The 26,364-nt window shown below is 36.8% G+C and overlaps 1 protein-coding gene across 1 annotated transcript in view; it reads right to left on the bottom strand.

The window, feature by feature from the left end:
- Positions 1–639: 639 nt before the first annotated feature.
- LOC127831042 (uncharacterized protein C01G6.5-like) overlaps positions 640–26,364 on the bottom strand; it is a 45,337-nt gene continuing 19,612 nt past the window's right edge. The window contains exons 4-8 of the mRNA XM_052356029.1: positions 25,676–26,253; positions 18,058–18,125; positions 15,207–15,296; positions 9,473–9,654; positions 640–7,480 (exon numbers count right to left, since the gene is read on the bottom strand). Of these exons, the coding sequence (XP_052211989.1) occupies positions 7,376–7,480; positions 9,473–9,654; positions 15,207–15,296; positions 18,058–18,125; positions 25,676–26,253 (1,023 nt within the window). The 3' untranslated portion in view covers positions 640–7,375. The remainder of the gene's footprint in view (positions 7,481–9,472; positions 9,655–15,206; positions 15,297–18,057; positions 18,126–25,675; positions 26,254–26,364) is intronic.

Here is a 26,364-nt window from a genome sequence, read left to right on the forward strand (position 1 = left end):
GAACAGATGGACAGACTTCCATGGCGATTCCAGGATAATCCCCCTCCCTTACCACATACTGAGGGTATAACATTGTCTATCATAAACAAATACAGTTATAATGCTTCTTTAAAGGGGCATTTTCACAGATTTTGGCATGTTGTGAAGTTTGTCATTAAATGCTTTATAATGATAAATGTAAACATTAAATTTTAAAAGCTCAAGTAAAAAATTCAAAATAAAATTTAAAAAGGAAAAAAAAAGTAGCCCACAGCAGGTCTCGAACCAGTGACCCCCGGAATCCTGAAGTAAAAACGCATAAGCCAACTGAGCTATTCTGCCAAGCATACATATGATGCGTATTTTATACGTTATAAAAGCAATCTTCGTAGTTTCACAAATTTAAACAACAACAGAACTCTGCAAATTATTCAAACGTTTCGCGTTGCAACGCTTTATGACTTTCCTTTTTTTAAATCGTCAAAAGATGCATATAATGGTTATATTAGACCATGGTAAATGTTCAGTATTACTGTTTCCCACAAATATAATAACTTAACCGAAAATTTGCGAATCTGAAACAATTTTTTTCCATTTTGTCAATTTACCAAACCATGACAAGATCCTTTTTAAGACTGGGGGAAAACATATTGACAGTACTTAACACAGGTACAGACATTTTATTTTCACAAAATGTGCTTGATTACATAGCAAGACAGGATGAGTATGTTACAATATTCATGTTAATTTTTTTATTGTTTAACGCCATTCATGTCTTACCAAAATATGACAAAATGAAACTGCTTTTATGATCATGCTGTTGTTGACATTAATAGAATAAATATGCTGAATGTAATAAATAAATATAAATTTTCTTAATCAGACCAGGTACCACTACTGACAGCAAAGTTGGTAAAGTATTTAAAGCCCCAATGTGATTTCAAATCAATTTATTTTATAAAATGAAAATAAAACGTCCAATAAAAGTGAAGCGATTACACGAGAAATGATATTTAAGTGTAAATAGATCAACAAAACATGGCACTGCAAAACACAAGGGCTTTGTTGAAGACCAGGGTTAAGTCTGTAAACTTTATGAAACATAACATTCTTTGGCAATGTGCAAAATATCTTTGTAGGATATATGGGTCGCATTCTGAGAAAAATGGGCATGATGCATGTGCGTAAAGTGTTGTCCCAGATTAGCCTGTGCAATCCGCACAGGCTATGCAGGGATGACGCTTTCCGCTTAAACTAGATTTTTGGTAAAAAGGGACGTTAAACGAAAAAATATTATTAAAGCGGGAAGTGTCGTTCCTGATTAGCCTGTGTGGGCTGCACAGGTTAATCAGGGACGACACTTACCACCTAAACTGGATTTGTATTCTATAAGAGACTTCCATGAGACAAAAAATTTCATGCAAGCAGAAAGTGTAATCCTAGATTAGCCAGTGTGGATTTCACAGGCTAGTCTGTGATGAAACTTTAAGCAAAAGCATTAAGCCCAGTTTTCCCAGCTTAAGTGTAAACTGTGATCCTATACTTTGATTTGTGTTTGTAAATAATGTTTACCAACATATACTATATTCATCATGCCGTCTAAATTAATCAACTCAAACACATCCATTATCAAATTAACATAAAAAAAAGACACAAATAATTTTACTATGACAGTCAAACAGTTATCAAAAGAGAAAATTTTAGTATATGGGAAAACACGGTAAAGACATGCATTTTCTGATATTTCTCAATGATCTACCGGTATTCCAAATAAAATATAATTCATTCATTTTATACCATATACTTATCATTCACAGATTTGTTGAACTCTACGATATTCTAGATCATTTAACATTTAGAATATCTGTTATCAGTGGGCATGAATTCACTTGTAAGAAAAAACTTAGTTCAATCTTTCTCACTCAGAAGCTAAGTGAAAATGGCTATGTGCAAACAGCATAAAACCAGAACAGCCTGGGAGTAACTCACAGAGAGTAACTCGCAGTCTCTTCATGTTTAATGCTGTTTGCTGCTCATCAATATCTAAGGGTTGGAAATGAAGCCTTTAAAACTTGAATTTAGTAAGAAAGCTCTTTAATAAAATTAACCTTCCTAAGGGACTACAAAAGGGACAAAATATGTATCTAAGTGGTAAAGGGTAAACCAACTTTAACAAGGATTTATATTAGCCATGTCATGCGAAAATGTGTATTATGACAAATAAGGCCAGCATAGCTCTCGACTATACGACACAATCACACAGTGTGGTCAGGAGCTACTCTGTCTGTTCATTAGACCACGAAACCTAGAGTGACTTCATGGCAGACAGGGCAGCTCATGATCAGGCTGTGCTATTGCGCAGGCGGGTGGAGCTACGGACAAGCCTATGTTGAAGTGGTTAGGAATGACCCAATTGGTGACTAGACGCAATCAATTTACTCAAAAGCTTGGAAGAACAAAGCTATAGGTTGATCCTTATTCCTCTACTGATTACTTATACTTGTGAAGGACAGAATGGACAACACTCATGTTGACATGTACTTGACAGTTAAACACTTATCACACTCTTACGTAGTTTGATAATAATACAGATCTCACTAAAACTGCAACATAAGCTAAACAAGAGCAACGCATAACATTGCCAACGCTCTGCTGCGGGTGCAGTTTTAAATAAATGAAAGCTTGCCAGATTATATTTTTTTTTAGAGGTCACAGTAACCTTGACCTGTGACCTAGTGGCGTGTAGAACTCATCAAGGTGCATCTACATATGAAGTTTCAAAGTTGTAGGTGGAAGCATTTTGATTTTAGAGCAAAATGTCAAGGTTTTAGCACACCGGATGCCAGACGGCTGACGCCGGATGACGAGCTGGCTATGACAATACCTCGTGTTTTCTCCGAAAACAGCCGAGCTCAAAAGGGCTATTCCAGCCATTAATTTTACAGCAAATGAGAGACTGGGGTTATTCAACCATCCTTTTTTCATAAAAACTAGAAATGGGTCACAGGCACAGATGCCCACACCTGACACCGACAAGTCACAATATTTAACAGTTAAGACGTAAAAAAGTTAGCACTAACATTTAAAATTCGGAGTACAGAAGACAATCCCCCAAAATGAGTAAAATTTTACACTGAAACACAAAAGAGTTGTATTTACAATGATAACAATTGATACATTTTTAACATATGCATGGATTACTAGCTGCATTATTTCCGAATTAGTGACAGCTGTATGTTAAGCCATCATTTAGAGTTTTAAAAATTATTTACAGCTTCAGTTTTTAAAGTCAGTTTACAGCTACAGTTTTAAAGTTAGTTTAACAATTTTTATTTTTAGCACATGCCATACCCTGTTTCCCATGTATTATAATCATTAACAATATTTTTATCTTACACGTGTGTAATATATTTTTTAAAGGTTTTCATTGGCTTAGTTTTCGTTCCATTGACCTATCGCATTTTGTTATTTTGCTGAAATGACGTTGCAACATCAAATAACGTCACCAAATATAAACAACATTCAGGATTTATCATAATGTTTGCGTAAATATTTATTTAATTTGCTCATTTAATGGTATGTGATAACAAGAGAGCCAAACTGTCACAAGATACGCCCGTTCAAAGGTTTTGAACACCATGCTCAATGCTTGAAATGTACTAAGTGACCTCGAGACCTAGTTATTGACCCGGCATGACCCATATTTGAACTTGACCTAGATATCATTTAAATGTAACATCTGACTAAATTTGGTGAAGATCAGATAAAAACTACTTCAATTACAGAGCGGACACCATGCTAAATGCTTGAAATGCACTATGTGACCTTGTGACCTCGTTTTTGACCTGGCATGATCCATATTCGAACTTGGCGTACATATCATCTAGACACAACTTCTGACAAAATTAGGTGAAGATCAGATGAAAACTACTCCATTTAGAGAGTGGACACCATGCTAAATGTTTGAAATGCACTAAGTAACCCTGTGACCTAGTTTTTGACCAGGCATGACCCATATTCAAATTTGACCAAGATATTGTCTAGACACAACTTCTGACCATGTTTGGTAAAGATCCGATGAAAACTATTTGAATTAGAGAGCGGACACTGCTGTGGACGCCGGCCGCCCACCCGCCCGCCCGCAAAGGGTGAAACTATAATACGTCCCGTTTTTAAAAACGGGCGTATAAAAAAGATCTGACACTCATTGTCATTTCATACCATATTTTATTAAACTCGTCCGGAAAATCTTTAGTAAGCTCGCCAAAGGCTGGCTTAATAACAAAATTCTTGAACCAGTTTAATACAATATGGTATGATATGACAACTCGTGCCAGATCCTATACATATAGGGTTCATGTATAAATGTGCGTGAATCACACATGCAAATACAAATTCACACATCCATAATTGGACTTGTATGTACTCATGAGCTCATAAAACAGTATAGTAGTCATGAAATGAGAATCCACAAATCTCCATTTCTTTTTACCCTTTCCCACTCAAAAACAAAGTGAAAATGTTCAAGTGCAAACAGCATAAAAATAGAACAGCATACGAGTAACTCCAAGGCTGTTCAGGTTTTATGCTGTTTGCTGCTCATAAGTATCTAAGGATTAGAAATAAAGCCTTTAAAACTTGAATCTAAGCCTTTTATTAAAATAAAAATTCTTAGGGACGTCAAGTGCAACAAAATACGCATCTTTGTGAAAAAAGGGTTAATAGACGATAAAACTGGTTAAATTATTTAAGTACCTTTTGCTGCGCAATAAACACTATCATTATATATCTTTACATAACATATCTAACTAATTTCTAATTCAATAAAATAAAACCTAAGAACACATATACAACAAACTAATAAGTCTACAAACATGTCCAAACATCAAAGTACATGCACATTGGTGTTTCACAAAAAATACAATATCCAAATTTTTTCCTCTAAAGCCCTATACATTTCACTTTGCATATGGCATAAAAAATAATTTCATTACATGGGTTTGCCTCTGTAAAGCATCTAAAACTTAACAGATATAGTTTTTATAAAAAATTATATCAAGATGATATTCCGTGGAACATATAGATGCCCAGGTAGGCTGTTGACAGCCCATAGGAAGAAATCTCTAAAATGTCACGGTGAATTTAGGTGACACCGCTTGACAATAAACAATCATCAGAAAACCTGTTCAACTATTAATGTGTTGTTGCATGCAGTGCAATGAATAGACCCAATGATATAACATGGTTGACCACAGAGAAGCCCACTGAAAATGTAGGTTCCATGAGCAATTTACTAATGGTCATGAGCAACAACTGTAAAGTATCCAAATTAACCCTTTCAGTGCGGGAACCGAATTTTAAAGGCCTTTGCAAACAGTTTGGATCCAGATGAGACGCCACAGAACGTGGCGTCTCATCTGGATCCAAACTGTTTGCTGTTCTGATAGTATTCTTTGAAAAAAATCAAAGAAAATGCTAATTTTACAAATTCAGCAGACGACATTTTAGCAGCCGACAAATTTCCCAGCATGCAAAGGGTTAATAGAGAGAGGAGTTAGTGCTAAGAGGTTTGGTAATTTCTTGTAAACCTCAATAAGACAAAATGTGTGTACTTCAGAATGTACTTACACTACTATAAATATATATATATGTCTGCACAGGCTAATCAGCGACGACACTTTCCACTTTAATTATATTTTCTGTTTGGAAAAAGTCTCTTGATAGCAAAAATCAACTTTAGGTGGAAAGTGTCATCCCTGATTAGCCTGTGCCGACTTTATGATCTGCATGTACTTTCCTTTAGTTTTCTTCACAGCAAATCCTTACACAATTTGTAGTTGTAGAAACATATAATGTTTTCCACAATATGACATGTCCACATTTTGAACCAAGGAATAAGAAATCTATTCAAAAAGAACTTCACAGGTTTCAGGTTTACAGCAAAGGCCATATCGAGTGCAAATAAAGAAACAATATATTCGCAGTAACAGAAGAAATATTTGGTATGGTGATAATAATATTACATTCAAAATCACAGTTGAAATGTTTGGCAGCAACAATTAAAATATTCGGTACAAAGATGAATCGTAGTAAAAACAATTGAATTTTTTTGCAGTTTTTTTAAACACAATTTTGGGAATGGGGCCGGTTCCCTTTTGATTAGAAAATATCATGTCCTTTTGACTAGAATTGGAAAATTGTGTTTGTTGATTTTATGCTTACAAATACTTTAAAAGATAATACTAGTGATTTCAATATTATATTTTCAAAGGTGCATCTAATAGACCTGGATTTGGAGACTTAATTCTTTATATATTTTTTGGAAACCTTGCATTGGGAACTTTAAGGTCCCGTTTTGGCTTAAATGTATACTTGTTTCCATCGGGAATGAGTTCCCCTACCGGACCCAATAAATGAACAAAAAACAAGGTGTTTTTGTGCAACACTATGCCCCCCCCCCCCATATATTTGACCTTTGACCTTGAAGGATGACCTTGATCTTTTATCCCTCAAAATGTTCAGCTCCATGAGATACACATGCATGCCAAATATCAAGTTGCTTTCTTCAATATTGCAAAAGTTATGGCCAATGTTACAATTTGATGCAAACAGACAAACCAACCAACAAACAAACAAACAGACAGGGCAAAAACAATTGACTGGGGGACATAAAAAAAACACTATTTTGCAGCATCTGTTAAAAATGTTGTTTTGGAGATGATTTGAGCACTGCTCTTGGAGACCTGGGCTAAATGCATGCTCATTAAGTGTCATCCCAGAACAGCCTGTGCAGTTAACACAGGCTAATCTGGGACGACAATTCCTGCTTGTATGGTATTTGTCATTTAAAGGATGTTTCTTCTTTGCAAAAATCCAGTTTAAGTGGAACACGTTGACCATTATTAGGGAGTACAGGCTGCAGTGGAACACGTCGACCATGATTAGGGAGTACAGGGTGCAGTGGAACACGTCGACCATGATTAGGGAGTACAGGCTGCACCGGTGGAACATGTTGACCATGATAAGGGAGTACAGGCTGCACCGGTGGAACATGTTGACCATGATTATGGAGTACAGGCTGCACCGGCTGATCATGATTAGGGAGTACAGGCTGCACCGGCTGATCATGATTAGTGAGTACAGGCTGCACCGGCTGATCTGGGAAACACACATGCATTTAGCCCTGTTTTCCTATAGGAAGGCTTTATAATAGTGATGATTGACGTACAGCCACAGTTGAAATGTTTCATCTAATTGTGACCATTTACTCGCAGCCACAGTTGAAATGTTTCATCTGATGGCAACCATTTACTCGCAGTCACATTTGAAATGTTTCATCTAATGGCGACTATTTACTCGCAGCCACAGTTGAAATGTTTCATCTAATGGCAACCATTTACTCGCAGCCACAGTTAAAATGTTCATCGCTGTCCTTCAATTTGTTGTAGTTTGCGCCGACACACATTGTGTGATACCAGCCGTCACAATCGTCACACTGGACCTGCAAAACACGCAACAATACGCTTTGAAATGTACATCAGTACTTTAATCCAAACTATTTAAGCTTAATGATATCAAACAGTGAACAATATGCTTTGAAATGTACACCAGTACTTTAATCCTTATGATATAAGCTTAATGATATCAAACACTGAACAATACAATTGAAAATGTACACCAGTACTTTAATCATTATGATATAAGCTTAATGATGTCAAACAATGAACAATACACTTGGAAATGTACACCAGTACTTTAATCATTATGATATAAGCTTAATGATGTCAAACAATGAACAATACACTTGGAAATGTACACCAGTACTTTAATCATTATGATATAAGCTTTATGAAGTCAAACACTGAACAATACACTTGAAAATGTACACCAGTACTTTAATCATTATGATATAAGCTTTATGAAGTCAAACACTGAACAATACACTTGAAAATGTACACCAGTACTAAAACCTAATTGTTTAAGCTTAATGATGTCAAAACAAGCAACAAAACGCTTGAAAATGAACACTAGTACTTTTAACCTAATAAATTTTAGCTTAATGATATCAAAAACGAAACACCCTTGAAAATAAATAACAGTACTCCACACCTAATTATTTTAACTTAATGATGTCACACACAGAATAAGCTAGGAAATGTACAGCAGTACTTGAAACCTCATTTATTTTAGCCATATGATGTAAAGAACAGAACAGCGTCCTTGAAAATAAACCACTGTGCTTGAAACCTGATTATTTTAGCTTTATGATGTCAAACACAGAGCAATACGATTGAAAATGTACACCAGAACTTGATACCTTTAAATTCTTATTATATCATCTTTATGATTTGACACAGGCAAAAATACGCTTCAAAATGTGCACCAGAACTTGATACCTTTAAATTCTTATTATATCATCTTTATGATTTGACACAGGCAATAATACACTTCAAAATGTGCAGCAGCACTTAAAGTCTTTCCCCCTCAGACACGCATTTTGACATGTTTGTAGTCCTTAGAAAATCAAATTAAAGTTAGGACATTTCATAGTGGATTCAAGTTTTTACAGCTTCATTTCCAACCCTGAGATACTTATAAGCAGTAAACAGCATAAAACCTGAACAAACTGCAAATTACTTACAGATTGTTCTGGTTTCATGTTGGTAGGTTATAGCCTTTTAAACTACTTCTGAGTGGGAAAGTGTACCGTAAATACCAAACAAAAGAAAGCGATGCAAATATCATTTGATCACATGCCATACCCTGTTTCCTATGTTATATAACCATTACATATATATTTTTATCTTACACTGTGTAATAAACTTTTTAAGCGTTTTCATTGGCTTATTTTCGTTCGATTGACCAATCGCATTTTGTTATTTTGCTGAAATGAAGTTGCGACGTCAAGAAATGTAAACAACATTCGGGATTTATCATTATGTTTGTGTAAATATTTATTTGATTTGCTCATTTAAAAGGATGTGATAAAAAAGATCTGACACTCGTCATTTCATACCACATTTTATAAAACTCGTCCAGGAAATTCGTTAGTAAGCCAGCCTTAAATTCCTGAACTTGTTTAATTAAATATGGTATGATATGAAAACTCGTGCTAGATCCTATATGTCTGATTATTTGGTAGAACCAGAACTTGGTGTCATAAACATATAATTAAAATACCTACAACCCAACCGCTTTCAAAACAACCAAAAACAACATGAATCATACATAATATTAGGCATGCTTCAAATAACAAATTTTCCTTTCATCCAAAAGGAGACCTAATATTTGTGGTTAAGTCTTTCTTACCCTGTTCATATAACTACAAAAAATCTGAATTTACAAATATTATTTTACCAAAAATTTAGTTCAAACTTAAAATATTGAAATAACCAATGACATTCAATATAAAAATTAACATTGTGCTTATATTTGACTTTGAGAATTGGTATCATCTCGAAAACTTTAACTCATGTAAACAGATGTTTCTTACCCATTGGGTTCGTTTTTTCTTCGGGCGTTTGCAGTCTGGGGCATCACACTTGTCATCCTCGTACCACTCAACCCCTGGTTCAAGGTCAGCCTTGGGGTCATTTGGAAAGGTCGATGAGGTCCCTCCACCTAGCCCGCCCCTCCGTCGACGTTTACGCCCACCAATCACAGGCGCATCATTGGCTAAGATAAAGTTGGGAACTTTATACATTTAGCCAATCAAATCAAATATAACAAGGGCTGTTTGTAAAACATGCATGCCCCCCATATGGGCTGTCATTTGTAGTGGCATCCATTGTGTGAATACGTTTTTTGTCACTGTGACCTTGACCTCTGACCTAGTGACCTGAAAATCAATAGGGGCCATCTGCCAGTCATGATCAATGTACCTATAAAGTTTCATGATCCTAGGCGTAAGCTTTCTTGAGTTATCATCCGGAAACCATTTTACAGTGTCAAGTCACTGTGACCTTGACCTTTGACCTAGTGACCTGAAAATCAATAGGGGTCAACAGCGAGTCATGATCAATGTACCTATAAATTTTCATGATCCTAGGCGTAAGCTTTCTTGAGTTATCATCCGGAAATCATTTTATTAGTTCGAGTCACCGAGATCTTGACCTTTGACCTAGTGACCTGAAAATTGATAGGGGTCATCTGCCAGTCATGATCAATGTACCTTTGTAGTTTCATGATCCTAGCTGTAAGCTTTCTTACGTTATCATCCGGAAACCATTTTACTGGTTCGAGTCACCGTGACCTTGACATTTGACCTAGTGACCTGAAAATCAATAGGGGTTATCTGCGAGTCATGATCAATGTACCTTTTAAGTTTCATGATCCTAGGCGTAAGCGTTCTTGAGTTATCATCTGGAAACCATTTTACTAGTTCGAGTCACCGTGACCTTGACCTTTGACCTAGTGACCTGAAAATCAATCTGGGTCATCTGCGAGTCATGATCAATGTACCTATGAAGTTTCATGATCCTAGGCGTAAACTTGAGTTATCCCCCGGAAACCATTTTTCTGTGTCGAGTCACCGTGACATTGACCTTTGACCTAGTGACATAAAAATCAATAGCGGTCATTTGCAAGTAATGATCAATGTACCTATGAAGATTCATAATCCTAGGCGTAAGCGTTCTTGAGTTATCATCCGGAAACCATTTTACTGGTTCTAGTCACTGTGGCCTTGACCTAGTGACCTGAAAATCAATAGGGGTCATCTGCGAGTCATGATCAATGTACATGAATCTGGGTGAGGAGTTCTTGAGTTATCATCCGAAAACCATTCGGTGGACAGACAGACGGACCGACATGAGCAAAAGAATATAACCCCTCTTCTTCTAAGGGGGGCATAAATATTTAAACATTTACGCCCAACAATTTCTGGGGCTTAATTTGGTGTGATGAACATTCAGTCGATAAAAAGGTGATATATTTTTTAGAAAACCTAATTAAAATCAATATATCGTCATTTATAAACCAAAACAAGCAAATTCATTGAATTAATATCCCCAGCCAATATGCTTCTTGACACAAAAGTGTTGTATTGGACACTCAAAAAAGCATATTTTCAAATTACAGAGGGCCATAACTCCGTTATTAACAGATGGTGTACAATGACATTTGGCGTGCATCATCCTCTTATCCATGTATATACTCATTCCAAGTTTCAATGAAATCCGCCAAAGCACTTCCAAGATATGGCTCCGGACGGACGGAAAGACGGACGGACAACGCCAAAACAATATCCCTCCGCCTATGGCGGGGGAAAATAAACAACAATTCTGAGGTGTAGGTATTAAACTATGAAGACATGAGACAGACTGCTGTAATATCCATCCAATTATGATCCATTAAAACATCAAAGCCCTGTTTATGCTTCATTACTGATAGATTCCTAAGGAAATTTGCCTTGTTAGTCAATATGACAATGTTTAATGTATCATGACCACACAAATTTTCAGCATAATAGATTTAAATCAGATCAGAAGAAAACCTTTCAGTTATGTCTCTTGGATTGAAGATTGGATGAACACTTTTTGGACAAAGAAAGAAAACAGTTTAAAGGGTAAATTTGAGATAATAAGCAAATTCGTTGAATTGATATTACCCGCCAATATGCTTCTGTACATAAAAGTGTTATATTTGACACTCAAAAAAGCATTTTTTCAAGATACAAATGGCCATAACTATGTTATTAACAGATGGTGTACAATGACATTTGGCGTGCATCATTATCTTATTCATATATATACTCATACAAAGTTTCAATGAAATCCCCAAAGCACTTCCAAGATATTGCTCCGGATGGACGAAAAGACAGACTGACAGAAAGACAGACGGACAGAAAGACACAACCCCAAAACAATATCCCTCTGCCTATGGCGGGGGATAACAAGAGCACCGCATAACGGGTGCCACGCTTGGCTACGGGTGCAGTTTTGAATAAATGAATGCTTGTCAGATTTTTTTTTTATAAAGAGGTCACAGCAGGCCTTTTCCGCCCTATGCCACGGGTCCGCATCACGGCCCCATTCCCAATGCAAATCTGGTTGTTTTCATCCAAATTGAAAAAAACATTCCCAATTCCAAAAAAAAACAAAAAACCTTTAAATATATAAGTAAACCTGATCCAGGGTAGAAAATAGAACAATATTGCATAATTAAATTACCTGTTGCCTTGAATTTGTTGTAAAAACAGTTGGTTATTTAAGACTTTCCTTATTTTCCCCAAAATCCGGCGTTTCGGGCAATTTTTTCCCCTCAAAAAAGGCCAGGCCCTTTCCCCAAAATTAGATAAAAAAAGCTGCACTTATCACACATGTTCATAATATTTTGTAAAATTTTAATAATATGTCATCAAAATAGTCGTTATTTACCAGTTAACGGCTTCTTTGAAATATTAGAGACACTATTTACATGCGATTATTTTTTCCAATTGAGCCAGTTTTGCATTTATTTGTTTCCCAAAATGGGTTTTTTTACGACGCGAAATTCCCAAAATTCTAGAGTGGCGTTTGTCCAAAATGGAGCAAAAAAGGCCAACAGTGACCTTGACCTTTGACCTAGTGACCCCAAAATGGGTGTGGCGTGTAGAACTCATCAAGGTGCATCTACATATGAAGTTTCAAAGTTGTAGGTGGAAGCACTTTGAATTTAGAGCCAATGTTAAGGTTTTAGAACACATGGGCGGCGGACGGTGGACGACACGACGAGCTGGCTATGACAATACCTCTGGTTTTCTCCGAAAACGCCAAGCTAATAAAATAGACATAACTTAACAATTTAAAAAGGTGATTTGGAAGAAAACATTGTACTCATAATGACAAAAATATGATTCCTACATTTTAAATAACTTTACTATGAAAACTGGATAAAAATTGTCAGACATTTTGTATACATTTGCTTAGTCAAATGAATTTCCTTAATAAAATAATCAGGGATCATATTTTTTTCGGTTTTGTCGGTCCTAGACCTATTGGGGTCATAAAAGACCGATTGAAAATCCCAAACAGTCGGTCTGATTCTGTTTGCTAAAATTCCCATGTCATGAAATCGATTACACAGTGCACATGCTAGCATACCCTAATTACATTCTTATCTCGATTAGGTGTGATAAACCATTCACTGCAGTCTCTAAACCGGTCAGGACCAGTCTATTGCACGTCAGCCGACTAGTATCAGCGTATGACCCCAAACAACGACGAATTGCGTGGATGTGTATAAGTCAAGCGTGAATAACCCAGGGTCAATATCAATCGATAATTTCACTGGCTTATACCTAGCACACTAATCGGTCCGTAATGTGTACTCGTCCACAATAAAATCGTTGACAGTTACTTCAGAGATTAAAACCTCGATGTTATCCTTGTGGAAATTGTGCATTTCATGCATGATACAGTCAGTAAACTTTCATATAAACAAAGAAGAAAATCAGATATTCTGCAATAATTGTGGGCGACCTTATACACTGAAAGCACGCGCTGTAACTAAATAAAACATGCCGATACATTTTCCACCAGCATAATAATCCGGCAATAAATGAATGAAAGTTGCAGATTTGATTGACAGAACAGCCGAAAGTTATTTTTATGGGTGTAACTTCACATAAAATAGTACACGAGAAAAATAACATAAATTGTATAAATCTTTAGTAAAAATGGTGTTAGAATCGAAATAATTCGTGTACTTTATTGTTTTTTTATGAATAACCCACAACCGGAAGTTTAGATGCGTGGTTTTTAATCACTCGTGATTCGCACTCGTGATTTAATCCCTACGCATCTTTACTATCGGCCGTGGGTTAATCGACATGAAACTATAACGTACACAAATTGTTTTTCAACTATTTGGTTTTATTATTGCCAGTAGCCAACCTACGCACAGACATTTGTTAAATTCAATGCATGTGTGTAAGCTATTATCGAGTCGACAATGATTTAAAACATCGGTATAGACTTACACAGATTAATAATATTGACAACGATGAAAAAAGTCAGATAAAAAAGTGCACGAAACAACAATGAAATAGCTAATGATAAAACCAAATGAGAAAACTCATATGTTCCGTTTAAAAAAATGCTTAAGGCAATTTAACTTGTACATTATTATACAACCTTCATGAATGGCAAAATGAATGGTATATATATTTTAACGTAATTTGTCATAATTTCAGATATATAAATTTTCGGACACTTTTTCCCATTTAAATCCAGACCAAGTGATGTTGCTGGAAAATATGATCCCTGAAAATAATAAATATACAGTAGACTCTGCCAACACCGGACTCTCCGAATACCGGAACTCTCTCGATTCCGAACGGTCGAATATTGAATAAACCGAACTCTCTCAAAACCGGAAACGGAACGGACATCTTTAATTTCTTTGTTTTCAACGTAAAATACATTGAATACACAGGACGGTCCAAATTCTCAGGATGCCCGAAGCGTGTTAATTACAATTCCTAGTCAGCACAGCGCCTGTGGTGTCACACATTCCGCTCGCGCAATTATCGATAATCGGATTAAACATACTGTGAAGGTGTCAAGTCGTTCCCGCGATATTGAAGTCCGATTAAATAATGTTAAACAAACTGTGAATGTCTATTATAGGCGTACTGTAACACCAAAAAATGGTTGACGCGATCATTTTTATAAGCTTATGATAAACAATTTAATTTCAAAATTAATGCATGCCGTTGCGACGATCACTTTCATGTGATCTTCTCTGGTAGTTTAAAAGATCGTATAGCCATGGTTTAATATCTTAAATAGTTGTATGTTTGTTTGTCAGATAAAACTGTGATAAATATGCCCGTTCAGTATCCATCCATCTGTCTGTTAATTCATTCATTGCCAAGTCGGTATGAAATGTTTTTTGCTGTTAATCGAATAACAACACATTTTTTAAATAATACTTTAAACACAAACATTACATGAGAACACTTATCACATGGTACATGTTCATGTATATTGTTTGTTTTATTCTTATATGATTTTGTACACAATGCATACAATGTATATTTCGGCAATATGCATTCTCTTGGTAAAACAGAACTTTTTGAAAACCGGGCGATCAGACCGGTCCCCATGCCGTCTGGTTTACAGTGAGTCTACTGTATGTTCACAATATTTAGGTTGTTCAGTCCAGAGGAGTAGCAGAAGGAAGTAAACAGGAGCAGAGCACAGCTCCTTTCTCTTACTGTCAAGATCTTTCATTAGACAACATACCGTTTCTTTTCTTTTTTCCTGCCATTTTCTGTCTGCTCGACGCTGGGGGAGGTCTGGGTTTCTGATCTGCCTCCGGCTTTGATTCTTCATCTGAGAGCACAATGATCATCAGTAGGTTTTGTTGCAGAGTTGTTGTTGTTTTTATAGACATTATTTTATTTACTTAATTCTGACCAATTATGTATGCATGGATTACATTAGATTGTATCGTCTCATGCCTAGTTATTCAGTCTTAATTTTATTTAAACATTAATCATAAATATTCATAAGGATCTTAAATTGGTCACTCGGTCCATTGACAATACAGACCAAAACAATAGATTGTCAAGCAATATGGTCCCCTACCGGTGAAACTCCACCATTGTCAGTTAAAACAAATATATATATTTGTTGCCATAGCAACAAGAATTCTTGATGTAGGAACAAAATGAAATGACATGCATAATCTCCATATTGCCATCTATCCATGTTTCAAGTTTCATGAAAAAATATTAAAAACTTTTAAAGTTATCGCAGGATCCAAACAAGAGTTCCGCGGTCGGAGATGACCGCATTGAAGCCGGATTTTTTATTTAAATGACAGGAAAGTACCTTTCGTGTTTTTGTCAATGCAATACTTAAATTACTAGTTCTGGCCAACCTTCATATCAAGTTTGAAGACTCTAGGTCTAAGCATACCAAAGTATTAACAACTTTAACATATTTACATCCAAGGTCACAGTGACCTCGACCTTCAAATGAATGACCTTGAAATGACCAGTGGTCATCTAAGTGTGCTTGCAAACCTTTACGTCAAGTTTGAGATTCTAGGTCCAAGCATACCAAAGTTACAACAATTTTAACATTTTAACATTTAAGTTCACAGTGACCTTGACCTTCAAATGAATGACATTGAAATGAATGACCTTGAAATGACCAGTGGTCATCTAAGTGTGCTTGCAAACCTTTACGTCAAGTTTGAGATTCTAGGTCCAAGCATACCAAAGTTATAACAATTTTAACATTTTAACATTGAAGGTCACAGTGACCTTGACCTTCAAATGAATGACATTGAAATGAGCAGTGGTGATCTTCTAGTACTGGCCAACCTTTATGTCAAGTTTGAAGACTCTAGGTACAAGCATACCAAAGTTATAACATGGAATAAGAACTTTAACATTTTTACCTACCAAAGTTATAAGAACTTTAACATTTTTACATTCAAGGTCACAGTGACCTTGACCTTAGAATGAATGACCTTGAAATGACCAGTGGTCATCTAAGTGTGCTTGCAAACCTTCATGTCAAGTTTGAAGACTCTATGTCCAAGCATACCAAAGTTATAACAATTTTAACATTTTAACATTTAAGGTCACAGTGACCTTGACCTTCAAATGAATGACATTGAAATGACCAGTGGTCATCTTCTAGTACTGGCCAATCTTTATTTCAAGTTTGAAGACTCTAGGTACAAGCATACCAAAGTTATAACATGAAATAAGAACTTTAACATTTTTACATTCAAGGTCACAGTGACCTTGACCTTCAAATGAATGACCTTGAAATGTCCAGTGGTTACTTACTAGTTCTGGCCAACCTACATGTCAAGTTTCAAGACTCTAGGTCCAAGCATACCAAAGTTATAACAACTTTAACATTTTTACATTCAAGGTCACAGTGACCTTGACCTTCAAATGAATGACCTTGAAATGTCCAGTGGTTACTTACTAGTTCTGGCCAACCTTCATGTCAAGTTTCAAGACTCTAGGTCCAAGCATACCAAAGTTATAACAACTTTAACATTTTTATATTGAAGGTCACAGTGACCTTCACCTTCAAATGAATGACCTTGAAATGACCAGTGGTCATCTGTTAATCCTGGCCAACCTTCATGTCAAGTTTGAAGACTCTAGGTCCAAGCATACCAAAGTTATACCATGAAATAAGAACTTTAACATTTTTACATTCAAGGTCACAGTGACCTTGACCTTCAAATGAATGACCTTGAAATGACCAGTGGTTACTAACTAGTTATGGCCAACCTTCATGTCAAGTTTCAAGACTCTAGGTCCAAGCATACCAAAGTTATAACAACTTTAACATTTTTTATATTGAAGGTCACAGTGACCTTGACCTTCAAATGAATGACCTTGAAATGACCAGTGGTCATCTGTTAATCCTGGCCAACCTTCATGTCAAGTTTGAAGACTCTAGGTCCAAGCATACCAAAGTTATACCATGAAATAAGAACTTTAACATTTTTACATTCAAGGTCACAGTGACCTTGACCTTCAAATGAATGACCTTGAAATGACCAGTGGTTACTAACTAGTTATGGCCAACCTTCATGTCAAGTTTCAAGACTCTAGGTCCAAGCATACCAAAGTTATAACAACTTTAACATTTTTTATATTGAAGGTCACAGTGACCTTGACCTTCAAATGAATGACCTTGAAATGACCAGTGGTCATCTGTTAATCCTGGCCAACCTTCATGTCAAGTTTGAAGACTCTAGGTCCAAGCATACCAAAGTTATACCTTGAAATAAGAACTTCAACATTTTCGAGCACGCCGCCACCCCGCCTGCCCGCCCCCCCGCCCGCCCGACAACATCAATCTATAAGCCGAGATTTTTTCGAAAAAAATCCGGCTAAAAAGTGTGACAGACTGAAAGACAGACTGACTGACTGACAGACAGACGGAGTGCAAACCATGCCATAAGTCCCCTCCAATTTTTGGAGTTTGGAGGTTATTTACATTGTACATGTATTTCACAGGGGTTAGGGAGTCTTCCCAATTGTATTTGGGGGGGGGGGGGGGGTCTCTATGTTATATCAAGGTCATGGTAGGTCTTTCCCTTTTGCATTTTTACCTTCTTCTGAGCTGTCCGAGTCGCTTTCCACAACTTTTTTACTTTTCACTGGTGGCTTCCTGTCAAGGCTGAAATGTAAAAGTCGTTGTCTGAGGTATATGAGCAATGCTCTGTGAAAAGGGGGTTTAATGCATGTGTGAAAAGTCGTTCCAGATTAGCCTGTGCAGTATGCACAGGCTAATCAGGGACGACACTTTCAGCTTGTATGATATTTTCCGTTTTAAGAAAGTCAAATAATAGCAAGTTAAGGCGGACAGTGTCATCCCTGATAAGACTTGTGGACTGCACAGGCTAAACTGGGACGACACTTTATGCACATGCATTAAACCCCCTTTTCACAGAGCAAGGCTTAAATGCATATCTCAACTCCTACAGAAAATGTACAGAATACAAGGTTGGTACCTATATGAAGACAGTTTATCCTCTGATACTTAGAAATCAAAATACAGTTAGCTGCAGCAAGTCCCATTTTTGTTTTGGTGCTTAAATGGATAAACATTCTCCTTCCCAGCACCTACGGTTTATTCTTTGTATTGTGTCATATGTAAAGCAACGATGTGATCTAACCTTTTACCACTTACCAGGTATATGTACATATTTTGATGCATTTGTAGTTCCTCACAAAGTTAAATTTAAATAGATCCAAGTTTTAAAGGCTTCTTTCCAACCCTTAGATACTGATGATACCCACACAAAAGAAAAGTGAAAATGGCTGTATGTGCAAAAGGCATAAAATCAAAACAGCCTGCCAGTAACTTGCAGTCTGGTCAGGTTTTTTGCTGTTTGCTGCTCATCAGTATCTAAGGGTTGGAAATGATGCCTTAAACACTTGAATCAAGTAAGAAAGGTCTTAAATTAAATGTAACATTCTAAGGGACTACAAAAGCGTGAAAATACGTATCTAAGTGGTAAAGGGTTAACTGATAGGTGACAAAGTTAGGATAAGCACTTCTTGTAAACACCCGTCATGCGCTGTGTGTGCATTGTGTGTTTCAGTGCAAAACAGCCGAAATGTGTCGGATGCCGAAATGTGGCTGATCAAAGATGATACATGCAATTTTATGATTACATGTGATTGAAACCTTATTAAATAAGTTTATTTGAAAGAAATAAACAAGAGGGCCTGAAAGGCCCAAGGTATCCCCCGCAACATATGCTTTGTTTGAGGATGGGTGCATATTGGACGGATGAACATAATGATAGATGGACGGACGGAGGACAATAACACAAAACTAAGACAAAGGAAGGTTCTTAAGCCTTCACAATTTATTAAAAAGCATTTTTTCAAGATACAAAGGGCCATAAGTCTGTTTTTAACAGATGGTGTACAATGCCATTTGGCGTGCATCATCCTCTTATGCATATATATACTCATACCAAGTTTAAATGAAATCCGCCAAAGCACTTCCAAGATATGGCTCCGGACACAAAAGTGCCTATAGTAAAAAGCATTTTTTCAAGATACAAAGGGCCATAAGTCTGTTTTTAACAGATGGTGTACAACGCCATTTGGCGTGCATCATCCTCTTATTCATATATATACTCATACCAAGTTTCAATGAAATCCGCCAAAGAACTTCCAAGATATGGCTCCGGACACTAAAAAGCATTTTTTCAAGATACAAAGGGCCATAAGTCTGTTTTTAACAGATGGTGTACAATGCCATTTGGCGTGCATCATCCTCTTATGCATATATATACTCATACCAAGTTTAAATGAAATCCACCAAAGAACTTCCAAGATATGGCTCCGGACACAAAAGTGCCGGACGGACGGACGGACAGTCGGACGGACGGACGGACAACGCCAAAACAATATCCCTCCGCCTCTGGCGGGGGATAACAAATATTTTTGTATTTGGCTGTTTATATTAAATCAGATTTTATTGTATCAATTTATTAAATTCATAGCTACATAATTATCCAAGATTCTTTTAACCGTACCCTTGCTTTTAAATGTTGTTTTTTTCTGGTGAAAATTTGCTCTGTTAATTTATTCAAACAATTGTTAATGGTTATTCAGTTGAAATCTGTTAATTTTCACTTCTTAAAATGGACGACCCATATTTCATTTGCTAGCAATATAGGTCAAAAGGGTCTGTTACTATCACTCTATAACAATGGACCAGTTGATTGGCATGTGATATATAGGGCCCGCCTCTGTAAGTTGTTCACTCTCCCTGCTGTAATTTATCATGGACAAGTATTACAGACACATTGGACATTGACTGACGCAAATTCATTACTTTGGCCGTGCTCTGTAAAAAGGGGGTTTAATGCATGTGCGTAGTGTCAGCACAGGCTAATCATGTGCGTAGTGGTGGTGAGTTAATTAATCAGATCGTCGACGCCTCATCGACGAATTGCTGCTGACATGACGATGACAATGAAAATTTAGAGTCGACAAAAAGTTGACTATTTTTTTTACTGCACGGATCATTCGATATATTATTTTTTTGTGTGCAAAAGTTTAAATCTTTAAAAATATACTTTAAGCACTCAGCCTTTTCCAATCACTAGTGTGTAGTGTCTTCCCACGTTAACCTGTGCAGTCAGCACAGGCTAATCAGGGACGACATTTTCCGTTTTTATGATATTTTTTGTTGAAAGAGTCACCTCTTAGCAAAAATCCTGTTAAGACAGAAAGTGTCCTACCTGATAAGCCTATGCGGACTGCACAGACTAATCTGGGACGACACTTTATGCAAATGCATTAAACCCACTTTTCACAGAGCACAGCTCATTTATTTTGCCAAAAGCTGACATTCATAGATTAAGATCAGTGTTCTTCAGAAAAATTTGAGAAGCCAGTTATATTTGCAAAGTAGCCGGCGACTACGCAATAAAACAGGCGTATTTGCATTTTTTCAATAGATAATTTTTGGGAAAGTAGCCGGCATTTTGATTGAATGTTACCCGTACAAACGCCGGCTGCCAGTGCTTCTGGAGAACACTCCATTAAAAAAGTATAGAAACAAGGGACAAAATTGTCACAAAACCAGGTTTTCAATTTGAAAAAAAAAGTCTGATAAAGGGAGACAAGTCAAACTGAACGGATTTTTTATAATTAACCCCCTTTGTTTCAAAATAAATCTATTTTTAGTCGTGGCGACCTTGACCTTGGAGATAATGACATAATTCTTTTGTGCGACACACCATCCAATGATGGTGAACAAATGTACCAAATGATTTTAAAATCTCACAATGAATGACATAGTTATGGCCAGGACAAGCTCCTGTATGGCCAGTTGTGACCTTTGAACTCAAATTGTGACCTTGACCTTGGAGATATTGACGTAATTTTTTCGCGCGACACACCGTCTAATGATGATGAACAAATGTGCCAAATGATTTTAAAATCTCACAATGAACAACAAAGTTATGGCCCGGACAAGCTTGTTCCGCCCGCCCGCCGACATTCGCCAATCTTATAACCAGTTTTTTCATGCGGAAAACCTGGTTAAAAACACAAAAATTCTTCCTAACAAATATAAAGGATGTGACAGTAAAATCTTCACATATCAAATTAAATCTTAAAACAACCCTGAAAAATGATTTGCATGTTAGTTAACCATATCCGTGTTTGTTTTAGTTACTATGGAATCACTATAACTATGTATCAATTTGAAAGAAAATGCTATTTTGTCATGCTTACATTATGCAGTTCAGCGAGCAGATCAATATTAAAAGTTAGCAATGACATAACAGGTTTTTTTTTCTCTTCTTTATAAAGTATTGGAGAATGCCACTTTCCCAATTGGGAAACAAGAGGGCCTGAAAGGCCCAAAGTCACTCACCTGAGATAACAAGATATTATTGGGACAAATCTTCTGACCAAGTTTCATGAAGATCAGAAAATACATGTGGCCTCTAGAGTGTTACATGTAACAAGATTTTACTATAGCCATATATAGCCATATAAGAAAAATGCCCTGCCCCTAATGGCAGCCATGTTTTTCAAGCAAACGTAGCCATTTTCGAAGTAATCCAAGATATCATTGAGACCAATCTTCTGACCAAATTTCATGAAGATTGGACAATAAATGTGGCCTCTGGAGTTAAAAAGGCAAATGTTAACGCTGCACAACGCACAACGGACGACGGACAAAAAGCAATCACAAAGCTCACCATGTTGTTCTTAGGTGAGCTTAAAATAAACAAGAGGGCCTAAAAGGCCCAAAGTCACTCACCTGAGATTCAAAGGAACTGACCTGTTCTGTGCAGCCCAAGATGTCATTAGTCAAAATGTTCTTACCAACATTCATGACTAGTGAACACCCTGGCAGCCACGTTTTTCAACAGACCAGAGCCATTTTCATACACATCCAAGATATCATTTAAACAAATATACTGACAAAGTTTCATGAAGATTCATAAGTCCATATAGGAACAAGATGTGTTTGTGAAACACAATGTCCCCCTATATGACGTTTGACCTTGTAGGATGACCTTGACCTTGACCCTTCACCACTCGAAATGTGCAGCTCCATGAGATACACATGCATTTCAAATATAAAATTGCTAGCTTCAATATTGCAGAAGTGACATTACATGAGCAATTTTGACCCATATATTTGACCTTGAAGGATGACCTTGACCTTGACCTTTCACCACTCAAAATGTGCAGCTCCATGAGATACACATGCATGCCAAATATCAAGTTGCTATCTTAAATATTGCAAAAGTATTCATAAAATTAGCGATTTGGGCCACATATATTCGACCTCTGACCTTGAAGGATGACCTTGACCTTTCACCACTCAAAATGGGCAGCTCCATGAGATACACATGCATGCCAAATATCAAGTTGCTATCTTCAATATTGCAAAAGTACTCATAAAATGAGCGACTTTGGTCACATATATTTGACAGCTGACCTTGAAGGATGACCTTTACCTTGATCTTTCACCACTCAAAATGTGCAGCTCCATGAGATACACATGCATGCCAAATATCAAGTTGCTATCTTGAATATTGAAATACTGCAAAAGTGTAAATTAAATGAGCGATTTTGACCCATATATTTGACCTTTGACCTTGAAGGATGACCTTGACCTTGACCTTTCACCACTCAAAATGTGCAGCTCAATGAGATACATATGCATGCCAAATATCAAGTTGCTATCTTCAATATTGCAAAAGTTATTGCAAATGTTAAAGTTGGCGCAAACCAACAGACCAACCAACAGACCAACAGAAAGGGCAAAAACAATATGTCCCCCACTACTATAGTGGGGGACATAAAAATGCCCCGCCCACTGGTGGCCATGTTTTTCAAGCAACTGGAACCATTTTCGAACTTGTCCAAAATATCATTGGGATAAATCTTCTGACAAAGTTTCATGATGATCGTACAATAAATATGGCTTCTAGACTGTTAATAAGGTTTAACTATAGCTTTATAAGAAAAAATGTCACGCCCCCTTGGCGGCCATGTTTTTCCACCAACCGGAACCATTTTCGAACTCATCCAAGATATAATTGGGACAAATCATCTGACCAAGTTTTATGATGATCAGACAATAAATGTGGCCTCTAGAGTGTTAACAAGGTTTTACTAAAGCATGATATATAGCCATATTAGCAAAAATGCACCGCCCCCTGGTGGCCGTGTTTTTTTAGCAACCGAAACAATTTTGGAAATCATCCAAGATATAATTAGGACAAATCTCCTGAGTAAGTTTCATGAAGATCGGAAAATAAATGTGGCCTCTAGAGTGTAAACAAGGTTTTAGTATAGCCATATAAGGAACAAGAGGGCCAAGATGGCCCTAGTTCGCTCACCTGAGAGGAGTCGGTTCATTCAATCATTACCTAATGTCAAACATGACCTAGATATTGACCAGACAAGCATCCTTATTGTACCAAAACTCTGGCGTAGGGAGCGTTTTTGTTTTTGTAAGATTTGAAATGGAGACCTATATTTTGAGTTGACCCCCCAATTATCAAACTTTGCCTACAAGGATTTTGTATAATATAATGAAAATTTGGACAATCTAAGGGCAATAATTATAGCATTAATTATGTGATTTTGCTTATCATCAAACTTGACTGAGATCTTTCAGCAACTTTGATAAAGAATGCTTGAGAAATGTGAATGCTCGAGTGTTTACAAACCAAATGTGGAAGGACGGACAGCGGACAAAGACCAATCCTAAAACCTCACCTGAGCAATAAGGTGAGCTAAAAAGTGTGTTTCACCGATCTGAGCCATTTTCCAAATGTCCAAGAAATCAATAAAACCAATGTATTGACTAAGTTTCATGATGATTAGGCAAAAAATGTGACTTCTATAGTGTTCGATCACAAGGTTTCTCTCTATATAGTCTCATAAGGAAAATCTGCCCCACCCCCCTGGCAGCCATGTTTATTGACCCATCGGGAACATTTGCAAACTCATCTGAGATATATATAAAACAAATCTATTCACCAAGTTTCATGGTGATTGGGCAAAAAATGTGACTTCTAGAGTGTTCACAAGCTTTTTTTTACTATACATGTGTTTATAAATATAAGAAAACTGCCCCCCCCCCCCCCGGCAGCCATGTTATTCAACAAACCGGAACCATTTTCAAACTCAACTCTCGTATCAAGGAAACAAATGTTCAGACCAAATTTCATGAAAATTTGGCAAAAAATGTGACTTCTGGAGTGTTCACATGTTTTCACTATATACATATAGAGAAAAATGCACGGCCCACTGGCGTTTTTTCACCGATCTGGACCATTTTCGAACTCATTCGACAAATCAATAAAACCAATGTTTTGATTCACTTTCATGATGATTGGGCAAAAATTGTGACTTCTAGAGTGTTTACAAGGTTTCTCTATAGTCATATAAGGAAAACTGCCCCGCCCACTGGCGGCCATGTTTTTCAATGGACCGGAACCAATTTTGAACTCAACCAACATATCATTAACACAGACATACAGACAAAGTTACATGAAGATTGGGCATTAAATGTGACAGTGTTTACAAGCTTTTTCTTTTTTTTTTTACCTAGTGACCTAGTTTTTGACCCAGCATGACACAGTTTCGAACTCAGTCGAGGCATCAATGGGACAAATGTTCTGACCAAATTTCATGAAGATCAGACAATAAATGTGGCTTCTAGAGTGTTCACAAGGCAAAATGTTGACAAAGCACGATGCATGACGGACAAAAGGCGATCACGAAAGCTCACCATGAGCACATTATGCTCAGGTGAGCTAAAAAGAATTAATTTTTTTTAGACATTATAATTTCTAAATCTTTTATAACATTATTATTAATTTACGGTATTCCTTATTGAACATTGTTACATGTATTTATTTATTCCTCATTTTAGACATTTTATTTGCATTATTTAATAATAATTGAAATAATATATTCTAACAATTATTAATAATATAAAAATAAATATGCAACAGGGAGCTTTCTGGACACGACCGGGCGCTGGAAAGTGACCTTTTGACAAAACACCGCGCACTTGAAAGTGCCCATTTGACAAAATAGCCCTCCCTGCACTTTTCAAATCCTAACTGGAGCACTGCTATTAGCCGAAGGCTTTCTACAAAACAAGTCTTACATAAATAGATTAAAATGAAAAGAATTACATTGAATAATATACTAAAATACCTTGGTCGTCCCTTCCGCCCTACCGGCTTCTTAGTTTGTTTAGGTTTAAATTCTTCATCGTCATCATCAACATCCTCATCCTCATGGTCGTCATCATCTTCATTTGGTTCTTCTTTCTCGTCCTCATCACTTTCCTCATCATCCTCCATGGGTAATGTTTCTGAGAATTTGTTACTTCCTGAAGATGATTTTCTCCCCTTCTTCGCTGGAGAGCCACTCTTAGTTGCCTCCCTTGGAGGCGATTTACTAGAACTGTCAGAGTTACGTTTTCCTGATTTCTGATGGCTAGTTTTCGAAAGAGAACTATTTTTGGATGAGTTGATGTCACTGTCAGACTGCGAGCTACTGTCTTTGCGAGATCGCACATGGTTTGAATAAGATGAGTTTGATTTTGAGCTTTTGTCACGTGACTGATTGTTTGCTGGGATATCACTAAGAAATAGCCTGTCGGAAACCACAGTTGAGTCTTTTTTGAGATCAGGGATAGAATCAAGGGAATCTTCGCATGGTGCTGGCGATGACATGCTCCGTTCAGAGAACATTTCAGACGTCTTCGAACTTTTCGGAACTCTCTGAAACTGTTTAGTGAAAAGGTGTAAAAACAAATGCTCTTTATAATATACAGCTAAAGGTTGTAACCTCAATATCTCTGGGATCTCACAAATCAAAATGATTTCACGGAATATCTG

The sequence above is a fragment of the Dreissena polymorpha genome, chromosome 5 (assembly GCF_020536995.1).
Source record: "Dreissena polymorpha isolate Duluth1 chromosome 5, UMN_Dpol_1.0, whole genome shotgun sequence".
Taxonomy (NCBI): Eukaryota; Metazoa; Mollusca; class Bivalvia; order Myida; family Dreissenidae; genus Dreissena; species Dreissena polymorpha.